Source organism: Syngnathus leptorhynchus, chromosome 2 (assembly GCF_054491065.1).
Source record: "Syngnathus leptorhynchus isolate UIUO chromosome 2, UIUO_Slep, whole genome shotgun sequence".
Taxonomy (NCBI): domain Eukaryota; kingdom Metazoa; phylum Chordata; class Actinopteri; order Syngnathiformes; family Syngnathidae; genus Syngnathus; species Syngnathus leptorhynchus.
In genome coordinates, this window is record NC_141196.1 from 21572065 (window position 1) to 21591222 (window position 19158).

The 19158-nt window shown below is 39.9% G+C and overlaps 1 protein-coding gene across 3 annotated transcripts in view; it reads right to left on the bottom strand.

The window, feature by feature from the left end:
* The window catches only part of gria1a (glutamate receptor, ionotropic, AMPA 1a), a 60882-nt gene that overhangs the window by 25538 nt on the left and 16186 nt on the right, over positions 1-19158 (bottom strand). For all 3 annotated transcript variants that reach the window (XM_085938704.1, XM_085938687.1, XM_085938696.1), the window contains exons 4-10: positions 13042-13226; positions 8321-8374; positions 4800-4958; positions 4296-4463; positions 3394-3498; positions 3148-3258; positions 223-429 (exon numbers count right to left, since the gene is read on the bottom strand). In XM_085938704.1, coding sequence (XP_085794830.1) covers positions 223-429; positions 3148-3258; positions 3394-3498; positions 4296-4463; positions 4800-4958; positions 8321-8374; positions 13042-13226 — 989 coding nt within the window. The remainder of the gene's footprint in view (positions 1-222; positions 430-3147; positions 3259-3393; positions 3499-4295; positions 4464-4799; positions 4959-8320; positions 8375-13041; positions 13227-19158) is intronic.

The following is a 19158-nucleotide window of genomic DNA, read 5'->3' on the forward strand; positions in this document are numbered from 1 at the left end:
TTAATTAACAGCCAACCATCTTTCATTCCATGAAAACATGACTGCTGTGCATCCAATCAAAGTAATGAAATGACATAATGAAAAAACAAAAACAACAAAACGGACACAGTATGTAAAATAAGTTAAGCTATTCCTTTCAACACAGCACACTCGGAGCCCGTACCCTTATTACCAGATAAGACTTAGAAACAGATAAAACCTCATGCGAAGCAATACACTCACCCCATACACAAGTTCTCCAACCATGCCGTTCCACATTTTGGTCTCAGGGTCTCTGGCTCCATACTTGCCATCCGAAACAATCTTCAGTTTGTACTGGTAGCCAACATGTTTGGCTATCTCTGCAGCCAGCTCGACAATGTAGCCCTCATACTTATCATTCCCAACAAGCTGCTCATGTTTCTTCTTAAGCATCACATATGGTGATTCCTAAAAATACACAGCATAAAAAGCAATGAAATAACGGAATGACTGAAATGTGTATAAAAACATTAAAACTTGCTGAAATAGAATGTCTCTGGCTATATGACTATATTGAACAAACTGTAGATTAGCGCAGTATAGCGAAACATTTTTTATTTAAGCAGAGACAGCATTATGCTTTATATTAAAGCTGTTAAGACTCTGTAACACAGTAATCCTTATGAAAGGAATATTATTGAGATGAAAATGTATTTGTCGCTCTGCAAGAATTGGAAGCAACATTAATTAAATGACATTACATCATGTTTATTAGGCTGCATCCTTTGAAGGTACGTTGTGTAATTAAGATGCAAACAATTAGTACAACAAAGTGACACATGAACCAGAGGGGTCAGTGAGGTAGCAGAGGAAGACAATATCAATGATTAGACTTAGTCTTGGAAAAAAGGATTAGTGTGTGTGTGCGTGTGTGTCTGCCTGTCTGTGTGTGTAGCCTGTCTGACCTCTGTTCTTACATCTGTCTGGAACCGTAATTTTGTCATAGTCACATTTGTGCACCTTGCACTGATTGGTTGTCGTAAGATATTACCGCTGCCTTTCCACCTGGGGCCTCATTTTGCCTTTCCGCAAAAGTGCATTTCACATAGATTTCCAGGTCTGAGAAGAATTGTACATTAACCCTGGAATGACCACAACTGGATGTATTTTATTGTGCTGAGGTAAGGAAACTCAAATTATGCATAAAGAAAGAGCAGGATGATGTTTTTCTTCCCTTGTATGTTGTCTCAGTTCTGTTCTTTATGGCTGAGGTGATCGTTGTTAGACTCCTGTTTAAATATCAACACCCAAAGAAGAAAAAAAAAGCAGGGCAAAGTGTAGTGCACTTGAAATGATGGACATAGCACTCTTGAGAATACCAGTGTACAAACATATACATACAATGTTGCCAACTTAGCGATTACATTTAGTGAGTTTTCCAAATTCTCTAAAGGTTCTTTTTATTAACCATTGAGGAACTCATTTAAACTTTGGTTTCTAAACAGCAGTAACCAGGATTTTTTTTTTATTAAAGACCTGTTTTTGAACAAGATGAATTGGGGAAAAAAAAAAACAGTCCAATTTCAGAGTGGAAGCAAATTCAAAGATGCTGAGTGCTAGTGTTGCAATAAAGCCAATCTGCTTCGCTTCTTCAGATCTCCCGCTCACAGCCTGTTTGCACTTGCAACTAGTTGCACTGTAGTCAGGTACAAAAGTTGCACCTGCATGGTGGTGGAAGCACACTGCCTCAAGCAACAGCTCAGCCAGCAAAAAAGTTAGAAGGTGTAAAAGCTCTGCACTGCAACCCCCTCAGTCTAATAAATGTTAACACCTAATGTCCTCTTTGGCTTTGAGGCAAAGATCCCATTTATCTTCTCAAAAAAGGGGACACTGGTAGAATATTTTGTCAGAGAGTTTGTTTGGCTCTTGATTGAGTGCAGCATTCATGCTTAAAAGGGAAGTCAGCCCCCAAAATTTTCTTTGTAATTATATGTTCTGTGCAGCCCAACTAGTTGAAATAAAATGTTCTGATGTTTGTGGAATATAAATAAAACTGGGAAAATCCTCCTGTTTTTTATCAATCTCAGGGGGCAGCTGTTTTGCCACTTTCGGTTCTCCAGTTTTCTGAAGATTAGCCACAATTTGTTGTGACCTGGCAACTGTGGAGTGGTTTTCTGGCTGGATCCATTCCAAGACTTGTAATCATACATGCACTGATGCCCAGGGATAAAAAAACAAATCATTACTTCAAATATACCATATATAAGCCAGTAAACAGAGAAATCTCTGCATCCATTGCAGCCTGGTCATCCTGGAAGAGGGACCCTCTCATGGTGTGGTCTCTTCTAAAGGTTAATCATTTCCCCTAGTTGGAGCTTTTAGTTTTTCCTTGCCCTCCTGGGAGTTTAAGATCGATGTTTAAGAATATTTGTCATTTTCACGTGTCCTGAGTGTTGTTAGTCATCTAAATGTTGAACAGAGGCTGTGATGTACTGAAGTCAAATTCCTTGTTTTGGCATGCTCAAACATGGCAAATAAAAACTCTTGAATCTTGAGTCTTGACGTGGAAATGAGCTGGTGACAACAAATGTATTCTCTGATATCAAATTTTCCACACGACAGAACCAGAGAACATACTGCCAAGATAAAGTTACATCTCCAAGGTTGTGTCTCTATTTATGTGTCTATTTAAACCAGGTGTTCTCAGAAATGGTCTTAAATTTCAAGGGGATGTCAGAGATAACCTTGCTGCTTTACTCACAAATCCAAACTAGTATAAAAACACATCTGCAGCTTTATCTCTTCCAGACAAGGTCACTGAAAACTGCCAACTTGAATTCAACTGGAGGATCATAATCTAAAATTTGAGCACGCTTGTCAAAAGCTTTACTCTGGAAAGTTTGTACAGTCGCTATTCGGTTTGGTTGGACCCACCCTTCCTTCCAGAATCTAGAAATGTAGTTTTTGATACTACTTTTTTGATTGCAGGTCGTTTAAGAGTCCAGTATTTCCATTCACCAGTTTCTCCAACGCATGTATTCACAGGCGCAACAGTTGATACTTTCAGAATCTCGCTCTATTATTCACACGACTACATGTCTGCTAGGTATCATCTTGGTTGTAAGAATATGTTTTTTGGGGGAGGGCGGCGGGTAAATGTCCTGGTTCTATTTTCCACAAACTCACCAAGATAGTTGTGACAATGTAAGTTCGGTTCTGAAGGCCATAGGTGTCATTGCTGCCTCTCATGAAGCTTGCGGTAGTCACATATTTCTCATCTTCATTCCAGTAGCCAACCTGTGAAAGGAATTAATTATTTTCTTAACGTTTTAAAAAACAGGTCCTATATTAATCCTGAGGATTTTACACTTGAAGAGCTAATTCCAGATCCAATATAAACAAGCATATTAAAGCAGCTGATGTAATGCTCACCTTTTTGGGTCCTGATGGAGCCAGTTCCATTACACTAACAGTGTAGTTGGTTCTGCGACCTTTCTCGTTGAATTGAATGTGACCAGTCAGTCCATCGATACGGACCTACATTTGAGCACCAGTAATTGACAAAGTAAGAAACTGTAACATATATACTGGAGACAGAAGCACAATTTTTCTCCATGTCACAAAAACAAGTGTCTGTATGGCAGACATCCCGGATGGCAATGTCTGCCTCCCTACGGAGGTGAATGACAGACAGTGTGTCCATGTACAGTCCAGTGTTTGTCTTGGCGGAATGATGGAGTTAATTGAGCGAACACAGCTTCATTCCGCTGACTATCCGAAGGCAGATGGCGAGATTGACACTGAGTGGGCCTCTGCACAGCCGTTTTGCAGACGGAGCCTCGGGCTGCCAGCATACATGCATGCTATTACCTGATATGTTCTACGTGGTTTCAAGTCTATTATGAGTTCCAGAGAAAATAAAAAAAAAAAAAAAATGATATTTTTAGTCTGTTATTTCAGGAATTTTCTCCGTTTCTTGATAAGAGCGCAGGCTTGTGTGTGTCTGTATGAGTAAGAAGCAAGCAAGAGCAAGTACACTGTTTCTTTTTTCATTGCCAAATATTACATTTCTAAACTCAATTGCCGATGTCTTTTTCCATGATGATCACAGCTGAGTGTTATTGCCTGCAGACATTGTTTACCAGCCTTGATGTCACTTTTGATACTGGGGACTTTCCTACGACTTCAAGTGAACTTTAGATGACAGAATGAGCCCTAATTTGCTCAGCCAGCCTCAACTCAGGAGCTGTTAGCCCATGTGCCACTCAGAGATGGCTGTATGACTCTCGAGGTTCGTGTGTTTGAATGCAAGGCTTGTCTGTGTGTGCGCAAACCTGCTGCAAGGCTCTTTGAATGTCTATGCCTTGACCCCATGGAGCTGGTGGGTTGGCAAGGCATTCTCCAGCGTTGCCCCTGCGCGAGATGTCTATCCTTTGTCTCCTCAAATTCTGGAATGCTGTTGACATGACTTTTACGCCATCATATGTTAGTGCTCCAGTGTACTGGAAGATAATTGGAAGAAAAGGTAGACAATTTTGAAGACTGTGATGTGAGAATATCACCTAACTAGATGGTCAATATCACATCCATTCTTCCATTTGCTTCCACAGTTAATTGCTTCACATTCATTCATTACTTTTGCTGGCTAAATCCATAATAAGATAATTTTATTGTACAACAGAAGCATTTTAAATTTTGAAATGGGACTATCATGCAAAATTTACTCTCACACAATTTTACACTTTCATGACAGCCACAAACAGTAGTGAATCTAACAACTCTTCTGATTTACGGCAATGATTATAGATAATTATAGCAAAGGTAAAGATTGCAGTTACTTTGAGTCCAGTCTTGGGCATTTTGGAATCCTTGTTGTCAAATTCTATCCATTGCTGGACCACCCTACTAACACTGGGCTCTGAGTTGTTGACCAGCTGGAAGCCGGTAATGTTCGCTCCACCCTTCCGGAGGTCTGTCAGGTCAATGTCCAGGAAACCCTGTGAGGGGAGGCGGACAGGCAGGCAGAGTGAGAGCCACGGGCAGAGACGCTCACCGGCCACAATATTAGATGCATCTGTACAATCGAATGTCGCAAGAGCTGTACTAACAATTCTGACAGCACAAAACTAAAGAACAAACTATCTCAGTTCATACCATTTTATTTTGGTTTTCTCCTGCATCAACCTTGTTTTGCTAAACTAATATCAATAAACAAAAGAGGTGAGAAAAGATGTTGCAAAAGAGGAAACGCAGTGCAAGTAAGTTAGTTGTTTGTCTGATAAAGCTAAAACAGAAAACTAGAAGGAGATAAATATTGCAATACCTCATTCCATCACAGAGATTATTAAATATTAATGGCATCCTGAAAATGAAATGCACCTCTTTTGCACTTGAAACGCAAGCTCGTGCAAGAGACTCACTGTCTCTCCTCTGGGACAAAAGTAGTGAGAAAAAAAAAGAAAAGAAATCCAAGTCCTCAAGTGGAGTTTACAGAGTGAGCAACTTTTGAAAAAGATCGAAGCTTACAGGCCACAATGCACAAAAAGCAGGCAATGTCTTCTTCAGTCAGAGCATAGTGGGCTTGGCTGTAATGATAGATGCAAAGTCTACTTGCTCACCATCATGTGAAGAAGGCTATTTTTATAAAAGGGACAAAGGGAAGTCAGTAAGAACCAGAGAGTTGTGATTGAGAGGGAAGTCCAAGGGAGAAGAGTTTTGACTGATGAGAGGAGATGGTGCCACTCTGATTGAAAAAAAATATTTCCATCTTCCCTCTGATCTTTTTGTTTGAATCTCACATCAAGGTTTCTTTGGGCTCTCTCAGTCACAAGGCCATATGCTAAATGGAACTACGGTATTTTCCGGACTATAAGTCGCAGTTTTTTCAGAATTTGGTCGGGTGACTTATCCTCTGGAGCCACTTATGTGTGAAATTATTAACACATTGTTATATAATTTCACATGTTATTTTCACACTAAACCACAAGAGGGTGCGCTAGGCTTGTGTTGGCAACTGACGATGTTTCTGACGTAGGCGACGTAGAAGAGGAAGTGCCACATCTTCTATCTCTGGAGTTAGTGGAGTTGTTTAAAAGTTACACAGAGGATGACGTTTTCATTGGATTTAGTGATTTGGAGTGATACAGATGGTTTGGTAAACTTGTTAGCATGTAATTTATGCTCTTGTTATCTGAATAACAATAACAATAATAATATGTTATGTTAACATACAAGGCATGTTCTCAGTTCGTTGTTTATGTGTCGCGTAACGTACAATTATTCAGTCTGTTGTTGCCTCTATTCTATTTTTATTTCAAATTGCCTTTCAAGATGACGTGTCTGTTCTTGGTGTTGGATTTTATCAAAATTTACTCCCAAATATGTGACCTACACTCCAGTGTGGCTTATATATGTGTTTTCTCTTAATTATGGATTTTTGGCTGGTGCAACTTGTACTCCGTAGTGATTTATAATCCAGAAAATACGGTACTTTCTAGTCCAGACAATAAATAAGCGATTGATCATTATTTTAAATTCAGGAGACCTGGATGACTGAGTAGCTTTATGTGCTACTGTTTTCATGATTTTTTGAGGGGTCTAGTGAAGGTTGGCATGGCAACAACTGCAACATGAAAGCCAGTTCATGCTTCAATGGAAGCAAATGTCACCACCTGCTCCCTTAAGTATGAGCATGCTGCCAGGTGTCATTCTTCCTGCACTTTAACAGCAAATTCTGGAGAAAAAATAGTCAACTGAAGAACGAGTCAGCCTTAGTCACAAGGCTAGAGCGGTTCATATTTGAAACAACAGCGATCGAAAAAAGTAAAAAAGGCTGAATATAAACATTGGTCAGTGGACCGGTCAAAAGTATGTGTAGATGCCATTTATGTATTTAATAGCGAGGGTGAACAGTGATTTAAGTGCCTCTAATGAATGTTCGTATACCTTTCTGTGGTCTGTATAGTAATTGTTTTGGGTAATTGCCAATTTAGTGTGAGTTCAGGCTGATATGCAAAATGGGTATGTGATAATTCGGGGCAGCTATAAGTCTGAGGTTTTTCTGTGCAAATGTGACCAGAAAAAGAAACCAAAGCCATTTCATTGAGGTTTGCTGCTGCATTTTGCTCATTAGCTAACATTTTATTTCACTTGTTAGATTCTCTAGTGAATCTGTCTTCATTTGTGTTATCTGTCACATTTGTGACCCAAATTTGATTTGAAAAACAAATCGCACTTGGCATCAATACAAAGTCTATTGTTTCCCTGGTGCGGGGCCAACTTCTTTGGTCGATTGTAAAATTAAACCTTACTGTGACAAAGTTGCTAATAAACCAGGAAATACATTGAGGTGCTCTAAAAAATTTGCTTCCGTATTTATCATGTAGACTACATGTTCAACTTATGTTTAAGAGCTTGCACAATTACTCGTGAAACGCAATTCACCAACTTTGGTGCTCAAGGAGTCTCTTGAGCATCGGTCAAGTACACTTGGTCCGGTCGGACCATCTCATTCTTGTCAATGCAAAGAAAATGGAAACAAAAGTAGCACAAACATTTTAATGGCCTGTGTTTGAAAATAACTGTGATTCATGCGTTTGGGCTAGACAAGCAAGATTGAGCCATTCTAATAACCGCAGTGGTGAGAAAATGTTCCAGCTGCAGCATATTAATGCTGTTATTACTACAATGTCAATTATTCTCTTCCGTGTCACTGAGTGAATGTGGAGAATGCTGTAGGGTAATCTGCAGAGAATTGGCATGTCAAAAATGGCAGTAGTCAAATTGAGCTAATGGATCTAATCTTACACTACATTGACTGCCTAACCTTTGTCATCGTGCTCACACTGTGTCAATATGGCTAAATTGTTTGCAATGTCCATTTGACTCATAACAGTGACAGATCTGAAAAGACATTTAAAGGCGGAGCTCCATTTGCTTTGCTTTTAGTGTCAAAGGCTGTGAAGGACAACTGGAGTCTGATTGGTCAGTAGGTTACATGAATGATTTCCTTCAAATATACGTATGTATGTCTTTCTAATAAAATATATATTGATACATATGTGGAACAATTCAACTTAGCTCAACTGGATGCACTCACATCTTTTATATCACAACTGATTTTCCAACTGAAATTGTTTCTTTGTAGCATAGTTGAGAACCTTTATTTCTGAATTTTATTTAAGTGCTAGTTGGATGTCTCCAATGGAAAAAATTTACAGCAGCAGTTACTTTAATTGAAAAATAGCAGATTGTGTTTTCAGATCGGACGCCCCGGACGAGGTGGTTCTAGTCCATGAGCTCTACCGACATCCCTTCTCCAGAAGATTCATTGTAAAAACAGAGGAATATGAATGCTTACCAGGTTTGCCAAGATGTAGTGGTAACTCTTTGCATTCTTGCCTTGCTCAACAATCTGCAGGAAAGAAAAATAAGAATAAAGGATGAAATGACCCAGACACAACAACCCATACACAACAATGTGCTGTGCAAGCGTAGATGTGAGGGTGAGCCACTGTCAAAGTAGCATTCTATACCTAGTTGAGTGTTCATGACAGGCAAGCAAGAAAGTGGGTCCATACAAATTAGAGCAATGGCACAAAATGACAAAACAGGTCAACCTTCAACTTTGGACAGACTGGATTTACATTTATCATTATTTTCCAGAACGACCTTAGTATGAGGCGGCTCGGTGGGACACTGGGTAGCAGGTCCGCCTCACAAGAGAGTGCGGGTTCGATTCCACCTCCGGCCCTCCCTGTGTGGAGTTTGCATGTTCTCCCTGTGTCCGTGTGTTTTTTTCCGGGCACTCCAGTTTCCTCCCACATCCCAAAAACATGCTTGGTAGGCCGATTGAAGACTCTGAATTGTCCCTAGGTATGAGTGTGAGTGCGGATGGTTGTTTGTCTCTGTGTGCCCTGCGATTGGCTGGCAACCGGTTTAGGGTGTCCCCCGCCTACTGCTCGATGACGGCTGGGATAGGCTCCAACACGCCCGCGACTGCCGTGGGGACAAAGCGGTTCAGAAAGCAAGTTAATTGTCCTTCACATTATGCAAAATGGATGGATGGATGGATGGATGGATGGATGGATGAATCGATGGATGGATGGATGGATGGATGGATGGATGTATGGGCCTTAGTATGATTATTATCAGGGATAATTAACATGATCTTATTACTCTTTGACACTGTCCTCTCACATAATGTAGCTTACAATTCATTGAAGGATAAAAGGGATTACTGTATGTATTTTTAACGATCATTTTAGAACTAGCATATTTTTTTATAAATATATAAAAGAGTGTATATAAATATAAAACTTGAGAATAAATAGTATTTTTTTATGGATGTATTAACTTGTGCATGTAGTTTTGGTATGAAAATAAACAACAATGTCAAGTTTTCTTTTTTACAAAAGTATGTATGAGAGCGCCCCGTGACAGAGGGGCTAATTTACAAAATAACCATGCCCCCATATCAAGTTTCTCAGCATAGAATATTCAATCAATGATTTTGCTAAATCATGAAACAGGGAAATGTGTGTAATTATTTTGTAGACTATTTTTTAAAATAGATAGCTATTTTACCATCTAGTCTTTCTATTTTACTATCTATTTTACTATCACTGAGAGCTCTCGTTTGATATTTGATTTGTAAATAATTCATAGCAAAATCAGTGGAACATCATGATGATCAAACAAACAAAACCAAAAATGTGTAGCATTCATTTCTCATCGTAGCACACAGCATAATGACACTCGCCTTTATTGCTGACCGGTCAGCCCCACCCCAAGGGTCAGCCCAGATGAAGTAACACATCAAGAGGTGTGGAGCATAGTGCCGACATCAATTTATTCATACATTTATTTTTGGCCCCACTTTGACTGACATTTAAATAGGCTGCCCTCTCCTCATTGTGGTGCTTAAGGCAACTCACGTGCCTAAATAGAGACAGTGTTTTACAATTCAACCACTGAGTCTCAATGGCGTCAGCAAGGCATTCTGAGAAGTCACACGAATTAGGTCTGAGCGGACAGCTCTAGTCTAAACTCGTGCGCCATCCAATTAATATTTCTTACAGTTGATAAGCAGTTCATTCCTGTGTCTACGTTGAACTAGTGAGCACATTGTTGGTCATCTTACTCTCTCAGCATTTTCCCCTGAGGGGGGTGAGCATTGTTTTATGTTTAGTGTGCGTACGGATGTGTGTGTGCATGTGCATGTGCGTGTGCACGTGCGTGTGCATGTGCGTAATACCGCTGCAGGTCACGGCAGAAGGTGGCATTTGTTATTAATGGTGACCCCAGCACAAGGCAGGCCCTACAGTCAAGCCTCGGGCAAGGAAAAGCAAGAGGAAGACACCCGCACACACGCACGCACGCACAAAAACACACACAAATGCAGACAAACACACACACACACAAACACAAACACACAAACACACTGACACGACTACACAAACATACAGGCAACAGTTGGCTACCAAATGCAAATGTTTGTGACATGCGTGCCCATTAATTACCCATGCAAATTTATGGCATTCAGACTCTGGTCCCCAAAAGAAAGGGCCAATATTTTTCTAGTAACAATTCTGTGACCAAGGATGTTCTCCAAGGAGACTACATTAACATTTAGCTGCTATGAAAAGTCACCTTTAGTATACTCCCAGTGACATTATCGTAAGAGAATCTGTGTACTGTAAGAAATGAATGAGACGAACACGGGGGTTTAAAGGGTGAAAGAGGCAGGCGGGTGTGTATGTGTGCGCACCGCTGCATGCAGGTGCCAGAAACTCTGTGGGTGCACAAGTAGGGCACCATGGAGACGAGGACCAGATGTGGATGATTGATGGTGACTGTCTAAGTGGAAAACTTCTCAGTCCGGGCTTCTGTAAGACGATGAGAACTGATGCAATAACCTTATCTGTTGACCAGGCCATCAATAACATTCACGTCCAACTAAAATAGTGTCTACTTTATGTGTGGGTGTGGATATGGATGTGAATGTACAGTATGATTCATGGATTGATGTGGCAAAAACATGTTTACGAGTACAAGTGTGTTTCTGCATCTCATGAACAAAGGTTTGTGTGTCTGTGTTATTTAGTAGTTTCACTATTTGTCTGCATTTCAAGATTCAGATTCAAGATTCAAGGGTTTTTATTCGCCATGTTTGAGCGTGTCAAACAAAGAATTTGAGACTGGAAGGTTGTGGGTTCAAACCCCGGCCGGATCATACCAAAGACTATAAAAATGGGACCCATTGCCTCCCTGCTTGGCACTCAGCATTAAGGGTTGGAATTGGGGGGGTTAGATCACCAAATGGTTCCCGAGCGCGGCACCGCTGCTGCTCACTGCTCCCCTCTCCCCCAGGGGATGGATCAAAATCACATGGGGATGGGTTAAATGCAGAGGACAAATTTCACCACACCCAGATGTATGTGTGACAATGATCATTGGGACTTTGGGACTTTTTGACTTTAAATATAAGATATCCACAAATAATTTTGTGGCATAGTTAAAGTAATTAAAGCCCACACGTAATGACAAAATACCAGTATGTACTGATTCAGCCGCTGAGAGTGTCGTTATTTTTTAGTCAGGCGCTGTTTGGGGGTTATGTTCTCTCAGTAGACACACATAGCACTGCTCGCCTTGCTGATGTTAGCAGAGTGGGATCTTGACATGGGTCATGCACTGCAGTTTCAAAACAGCATTGGCGGAGCCACTCAGGTGTACAAAAGAAGAAACAGCCAGTCAGAGCCAGCAAATGTCCTTACCCATGCTTGTAAAAAGAAACAAGGAGTCACCAATGTAACATGTGATCATGTTAATGCGCACTTGTACCTGAGTGTTCAGGCAGGCCGAATACTTTTGACAGTCAATTTCAACAAATGACAAGATTGTCTTTTTTTTTTACACATTTATTTTCCCATTGTAACAGGACTGTACTGTATTATGGCAGTTTCATCATTATCATCATTGTTGTCTTTGCTGGTTTGAGTACACACTACGTATTGCATTGTTTGTGCAACATTCTTGTGTTATTAAGTGGTTGGAAGAAATAATTGTCGTGCTCAAGAAATTGAATTCAACATATTGAAGTCTCTGTTTGTTGACAGCGCACCTGCACCATAAAGCAAATGCTGCCAAATCCTGATTTTCATATTAGCAGAATTTGGCTGACGGGCCAAGCTGGACTGGCCGGTGCAACAGAAGGAATGTCTTAGAGAAGTGCCTGGAAGGGTGTATTCTATTTTTAGGTCTGCACAACAAATACATGGGAGCATTGCGGGAGGCCACAAAAATGAGCAGGAAGCATATGATACTTGAGTATACGACTGGCGTGCCACATTTAAAGAGAACAAAAGCAGCCACTTTGACTGGCCAGGTTTGAAGTCTGGTAAGACCACTCTCACAACGGCATGGCCCTCCCTCTCGTAAATGCGCCGGACAGTGCTTATCTGTTGCCAAGATCAGGTTGAACCTGCCTCCGCATAGTTAGACCATGCACCACGCTTAAGCAGATCATAAAAATAGAGACCCTTGTCTTGACAAATTGGCTAATTTATTTCAAGATCTGAGGATATTTTAAACAAATCAGTTCATTTATTTCGATGACTAAAGAAGCCATTTTTATTCTGAAGTTAGTGAGTGTGAAAGTCTTTCTATTGAAGTGTCAATTATGATTGCTGGATGATTTTTGTTTGAGCAACTTTGATGTGAGAGCTCATCCTGTCATGGAATGATGCTTGCTCTAAATGTGTAACCTGTGTTGTGTATAATTTTTGTCATTGATGCTTGGAGACTGCACATAACAACAGCCCAACAAATTCTGTCATTTCCTGCTCATCATTTTCTGTTGAGCATCACTGCTTCCCTTGATCTAGTTAAATCATGCAAAGCCAGGTATACAAAAAACACCTCTTCTATAACTCCTTTGAGGAAGCTAATTGCTCTAAATGAATCGCATGTGTCCAAAAGTGGAAATTAACTAAACAGATGGACTTTATTTATCCGAGGTTCTAAGATCATTAAAGCACAATGGATTGTAATTGTATTGGAAAGAGAAAAGCACTTTACCTTTTTAAGGATGCCAGTGAGCCTCTCTGTCTCGCAGTCGATGATAATCTGCCCCTCCTTTCTCTTGTCCAAATCTTGGAACACTTTCAAGAATGATGCCTCTGTCATGGTCTCCACATTGACTGATGTCACCAGCCAGTTCCTCTCTGCAGCTGTGTCCAAAACCTTTTGGAGCACAGAGAGCCCTGGATAGATGTAGGGAGACAAAATATGTGAGTGATTTGGAAGAAGAGTCATGTAAAGACAAAGCTGTTATTAATCAGAATGGCCTTGGGGGATTATCTATTTAATGTCTAGAAACAAGCCGTGGGATAGAACACAGGTTTTGAGCTGTGTCATGATCAACATTTGTCACTTATCATTTTTCAGACATATCCTTAATGCCAATCCCTATGCATGTGGTCTATTCATTAAATCATTCAACGTATACATATGTACAACACACAGTGATGACAGAAGTTGTGTTTGTAATTTTCATTTCCACACGAAATGCTTGGTTGTAAATACTTTCATACTGTTACTGTGGATACATAATGAGTTTGTTTGTTGTCGGTTGCTAAAACAGGTTTTTTAAAACTGCACACACAAAACTCATTAACAACACACACAAATGGCTAAACCCTGACATCCCTTTGCAAAACAAAGCTTTGCCAACAAATCTCTTTACATGTTCACCAAATAAAACTTGTATTTTCATTTGGTAAACAGGGCCATTGTTCCACATAACACGCACATAGTGTTCATTGAGTAAACACAACTAAGGTTTTGGCTGAACACTACCAACATTTACAGAGCACTGAAAACAAAACTGAAAAACATAGTTATAGAAATGGAACACATTGAATCTAAGACAATGCCCACTTGTCTCACAGACAAACATAAAACATCACACACATTTTCTGACAAAACATTTCATTTTTGCATGCCCCCCTGCCCCCATATGTCATAGGACAGCATGCTTTTGGTTTCTGTCTGCCCAGAGGGTCACATCAAATAATCAGGGGATGTCCTTCTAGTCCAAACAGCAGTGGAAGAACCGTCTAGAGTGGCCCTGACAGGCCTCAAAACCGACATCTCCACAAGCCTCCACTATGGCTTGAAGCAGTGGGACCGGGCTCTGTACACCTTCCACCTCCAATCTGACAAGAATTCCTCAATGGGATTGAGGAAGGGACAATAAGGTGGAAGGGAAAGAACAGAAAACCGAGGGTGGTCCTAAAAGTACTCATGTACCTGAGCAGCCTTGTTTGTGTAAGATAACTATAGTATTGTCCCAAATTATCACAAAGTTGACCCGCCGTGGGATATCTATGTCATGATCTGGTTGGACAAGCATATCATACAGGCCGTTTAGAAATTCAAGTAGAAGGGCTGGGACCTCAGTTACATTTCTTCCCTGGCACCTTTTCTTCATCACCAGATTAAAGACAGCCTCATCTATGAATATACAGTATACTATTCATAGATTCTGTTGGCTGTGTCATTATCCTGGATGTGCTTAAGCAAATTGCTTGCCAGACCCGAAAGTTTAGAGATTTGAATATTTGTGTATTGTGTCTAATTTTTGCTTTTTGTGTTTCTGCAATCAAAAAACTGTCAAATGGATTCTTATCGTCTCTTACTGTGATGAATTAGGTATTCCCAGATTGTGCCACAAAAATATTGTGGTTAATTGCAGATTTTTTGCTCCACTATATTGAAAGTTGCATCATTATTGTAAAGTCATATCATTGCCAAAACACTGAATAGTAAGTTCCTATGCCTTAACCCACCTGTAGTACCGTTATAGGACAGAAACAAGGGCAAGGAAGCAAGCCCATTCATCAGAACTTCCCCTGAAGGTTCAGTGATAAAGTGTAATGAGTGGTTGAGTCCATTCAGCACACTGACACTTCCAAGTGTGTTGGCCTAAATAATGACCACTTCTACACCAACACTCAGCCCATGCATCACAGCCAAAGACACCGTCACAACCCGGTTTACATCCTCCAAGTAACAATTACAAGTGACGCTGCCACAGTCCACTGTTGCCTGGACACTGGAACTACATGGAGCGAGTGCAAGAGGAGCCAGTGAGAGAAGGACTCCTTTTAAAAGAGAAATAAAACGAGGATTAGAAAACACACTACGCTCGGACTCACAGCTTTTTGCTCCTTTTCTCTGGGAAGTCAGCCACTGAAATTGGAAGCCACAAAAATTCCAGGGGACAAATTAATTATTTTACTGTAGCAAGAGACTGGAAGCTGTTACCAAAAGTAAAAAAGACATATTTTGAAATATAGAAATGGTTTGGGGGAGTGCTATAGACAAGGCTTTTGCATTCCCCGACGTATATTTGTCTGTTCAGGAATTCAATACAGTTTTAGCAAATGTAAAAATGGCAACGACAACAACAATGTTCTTTGTCAAAGAAAAAATGAAAAATGCAGTCATCGCCTCTGGAAAACGATGCCTTGGCTATTTTTGAATGCACACCAACTGCTCTGCAGACAATCTATGCCGCTTATTTGACGCCAAGTCATTAAGAAACAAAAGGCTGGATGACGTATGACCTCCATAAATAACCACCATATGAGTGAATAAATAAGACAGCCGGAGGTGAAATGCATAGATGAGAAGCGAGGCATTTCAATGGGGAGATCTTGCACATCAAAAGAGTGAGAACCCTAACGGGGCCTTTTCCGAAATTATCATATTCAGCACTAAAACTGATGTGTCCGAAAATCATGTAGGGTTGTAAATCAAGGCTTGAAGGAAAAATCAAGAGTTTCTAGCCAGAGAAATATTGTGCCCCCAGTTGCAGTGAAGTTTCAGCACCGCGGACAGCTACCATGTGATTTTGATTTGACAAATACTAAAACTAAGTCTCGAAACAAGTGGTTTCACATCACAGTTTGTGAGTCAAAATTTTGTGCCTCAAAAAAACCCTTTGAAATGCAAAACAGTGAAGGGGACAACATTTATGTGGCAAAACACAGAGCAGCCAAATGGGACAGAAAGCATTGAACACTAACATGTTAACTCGGCGCAACTGAGGGCTTTAGTTTTCCCTTTCTCACCCTCCGGCAGGACTCGGGAAGCAGGGAGCGTAGCAGTGCCAGTAGGTCCCCACAAACCTATTTGGAAGAGAGCCCCGCTTGTGTGAGAACCAGTCTGTGGCTCAGCGAAGGGTCGTAACTTGTCACTTGGGACCCAAGGAAAACACAAATAATGTGCCCCCCACTCCCTTTCTTCGTTTATTTTCTTTAGTTTATTTTTTAGTTATGTTTTTTAGGCCACTTTCTACTGCTTTTGAAATCAGCTTAAAATATATATATAGAATAGTGTAATAATAATAATATATTATATAGCTCCTATTATATATCAAATATATTGTAAAATATATTTGCCACATAAGTTTTTTTTAAATTTGCTCTTCAAATTAAGTAATTGATTCATCATAAATCACACATTTTACAACAAACTTATTCCTAAATAATTAGAATATACACTCAAGTGTTTCTAGAAAAAAACAGTGGTTACTTTTTTCTCTTGCAACTGTACAAGTTAATTTCATAACAGCTTTTTATGTTTTATTTCTACAGCTTGTCATTCATTACATTTGCATCATCACTGACATTTATCAGGTCAGATCATGCAAATGGAAAAGACACAAATCAGGGTTTTAATCTCATTAATGTATTTTAAAATATTTGGTCTATTGCAGAGTCCTGTTTTTTTTTCCCTTTTTGGTTGTAATTGTATTTTCCCCTTCCCTACATTTTGGGTCACATTTCTTTCAGTGAACATCTTATTTTAGATGATGACAAGTAGCTGATGCACCCCAATGAATTAGAAAGAGGCTGACAGGGGGCCTCGTAGAACAAGCCCAAGTAAAACGGTCCTTTTAAGGCATCCTAAATGAGAATAATATCTTAATGGAATCTAGCCCCTGCTAGCAGCCTTGGGCTCCAGACAATTGAGAATAGAGGAAATAAACCTTCAGGAGACCATTTCATTGATAGAAATTTATATTTTTATGATGGTTGAATAGCCTATCCAATGTGTTTTCCGAAATCTTAACTTTTGTCAAAGAAAATAAGATATACTTTTTTGGCAGTATTTCAAAACCGGTGCCTTTTAATGCCCAAGTCCATTCGGATTTTCTGTCCTTTGGACAGCACAAACAAAAAAAATTTACAACACTGACATAGCTAGCGGCTCGGTGGTGTACTGGTTAGCACATCCGCCCCACAGTTAGAAGGGTGTGGGTTCAGTTCCACCTTGAACCCTCCCTGTTTGGAGTTTGCATGTTCTCCCCGTGTCCGCGTGGGTTTTCTCCGGCCACTCCGGTTTTCTTCCACATCCCAAAAACATGCTTGGTAGGCCGATTGAGCACTCCAAATTGCCCCTAGGTGTGAGTGTGAGTGCGAATGGTTGTTCGTCTCTGTATGCCCTGCGATTGGCTGGCACCCGGTTCAGGGTAGCCCCCCGTGGGGACAAAGCGGTGCAGAAAATGGATGGATGGACATAGTTAATGTAAAAATGCAGATTAAAGGTCACAAAATACAAATACAAACCAGTTTCACAAAGCTTTCATCTCAAAGTCTTAAAATAACCTTGCAGATTAAGATGACTGCAATGCTGTATCCAGGCAACAGACGACGTGTGGTAGGGATTTCACCGACTCAGTTCTATCACTCAATCACACGGGGTTGGCCCATTAGTCATACAGAACACAAACATGAACACATAGTGAGTGGAGGATGAAGGAATTATAAGACATCTACAACAATCTTTCCAACTTGTGTCTGCAGTTTTGCTAAAATTGCCGTTTTTGTTGTATTTAATGACTGTTACAACCCTTCTTTCAACTATCGTTATAAAGAGGGTACCAAACGTCTCAACAGTGGTCCTAAAGTTAGAGACATTATTTTTTCCTACACAGTGGCGGGAATAGGGTCAAGAGGATTTGACCTGATAATACTGTAAGCAAATCTACAGTTTCATAATTTTTAAGGATTGGGTGGAAAATAAAAAGTCATCCGTGAATCATTAGACATCATGATAATAACATTATGCTTCCCTCTTATCTTAAATTTGGACTCCAAACAAGGTATGCTCATATGATATTGATGCACAAAATAGATGATAGGATTTTTAATGTGTAAAGGTGCAATTTCCATAAACAGTTATAATTTGGTTTATTATTTGTATTTCCTAATTCCAACAATGTAAACCATATCTACATGAAACTTTATTGAAACAAGACAATATGTGTTATATGCGATCCATTTAAAATAGCAAAGAAGAAAAATGATGTTAGCATGTTGTTTGACAGTTGGCAAGCATTTCAATTTCTCAAAATGAATTTCTCACCCCTGGCCTGCAAGTCTAAAACAATGATTCATGTCAACCCCAAAAGGTAGGAAAAGCTGCATTGAATTTTGCTGGATACATATTTTTGTGTTAGCTTAACTTATTATATGCTTGAGGTTAGTGAGTTGAGGACGGGGAGTGGAGGTATAGTTTAGAAAAGCATTAATGAAATCGAATGCATTATTATTCTATATTATTATTATGATTATATTGTTATTTTTGTTATTGTATTATCATTGTTGTTTTTATTGTTGTCATTTTAGTTATTATTGACATTGGCCAAGCAGGATATGGTGTGCGGTACCCAGTTGCTCACTTGCATTAAACAGAGCATGAAATAGAATGATGTTATGTGTAATATAATTAATGAACCTAGGAGACACCTGAGATATGGTTTAAATTGCAAAAATTAAAAAAGGAGAAAAAGCCTCATATGTAGAAAATAGTGCATTCATGTTTTGGTCACGCAGAGCCCCCCCATTTGCAGTCATTCACCAAAAGACCTGGGAGAAGGCCTGAAAACATGGGAAGGATAAAGATGATTGTATTCTAGGGAAGAAGATAAGCAAACATAAAGATGGATTCTTTAGTTCTGTCTGTGTGTTTTCAAGCACCAGAAATTTCCGCTGAGGTGAACACAATGAAAAGCTGAATCTTTGCTTGTATTGTGTGATTTATCTGCCAGTCAGTGCCTGTGCAGTTTTCTTTTCAGTGTTCTGGGCCAGTACTGTACAAAGACAATCACACAGAAGTGAATGG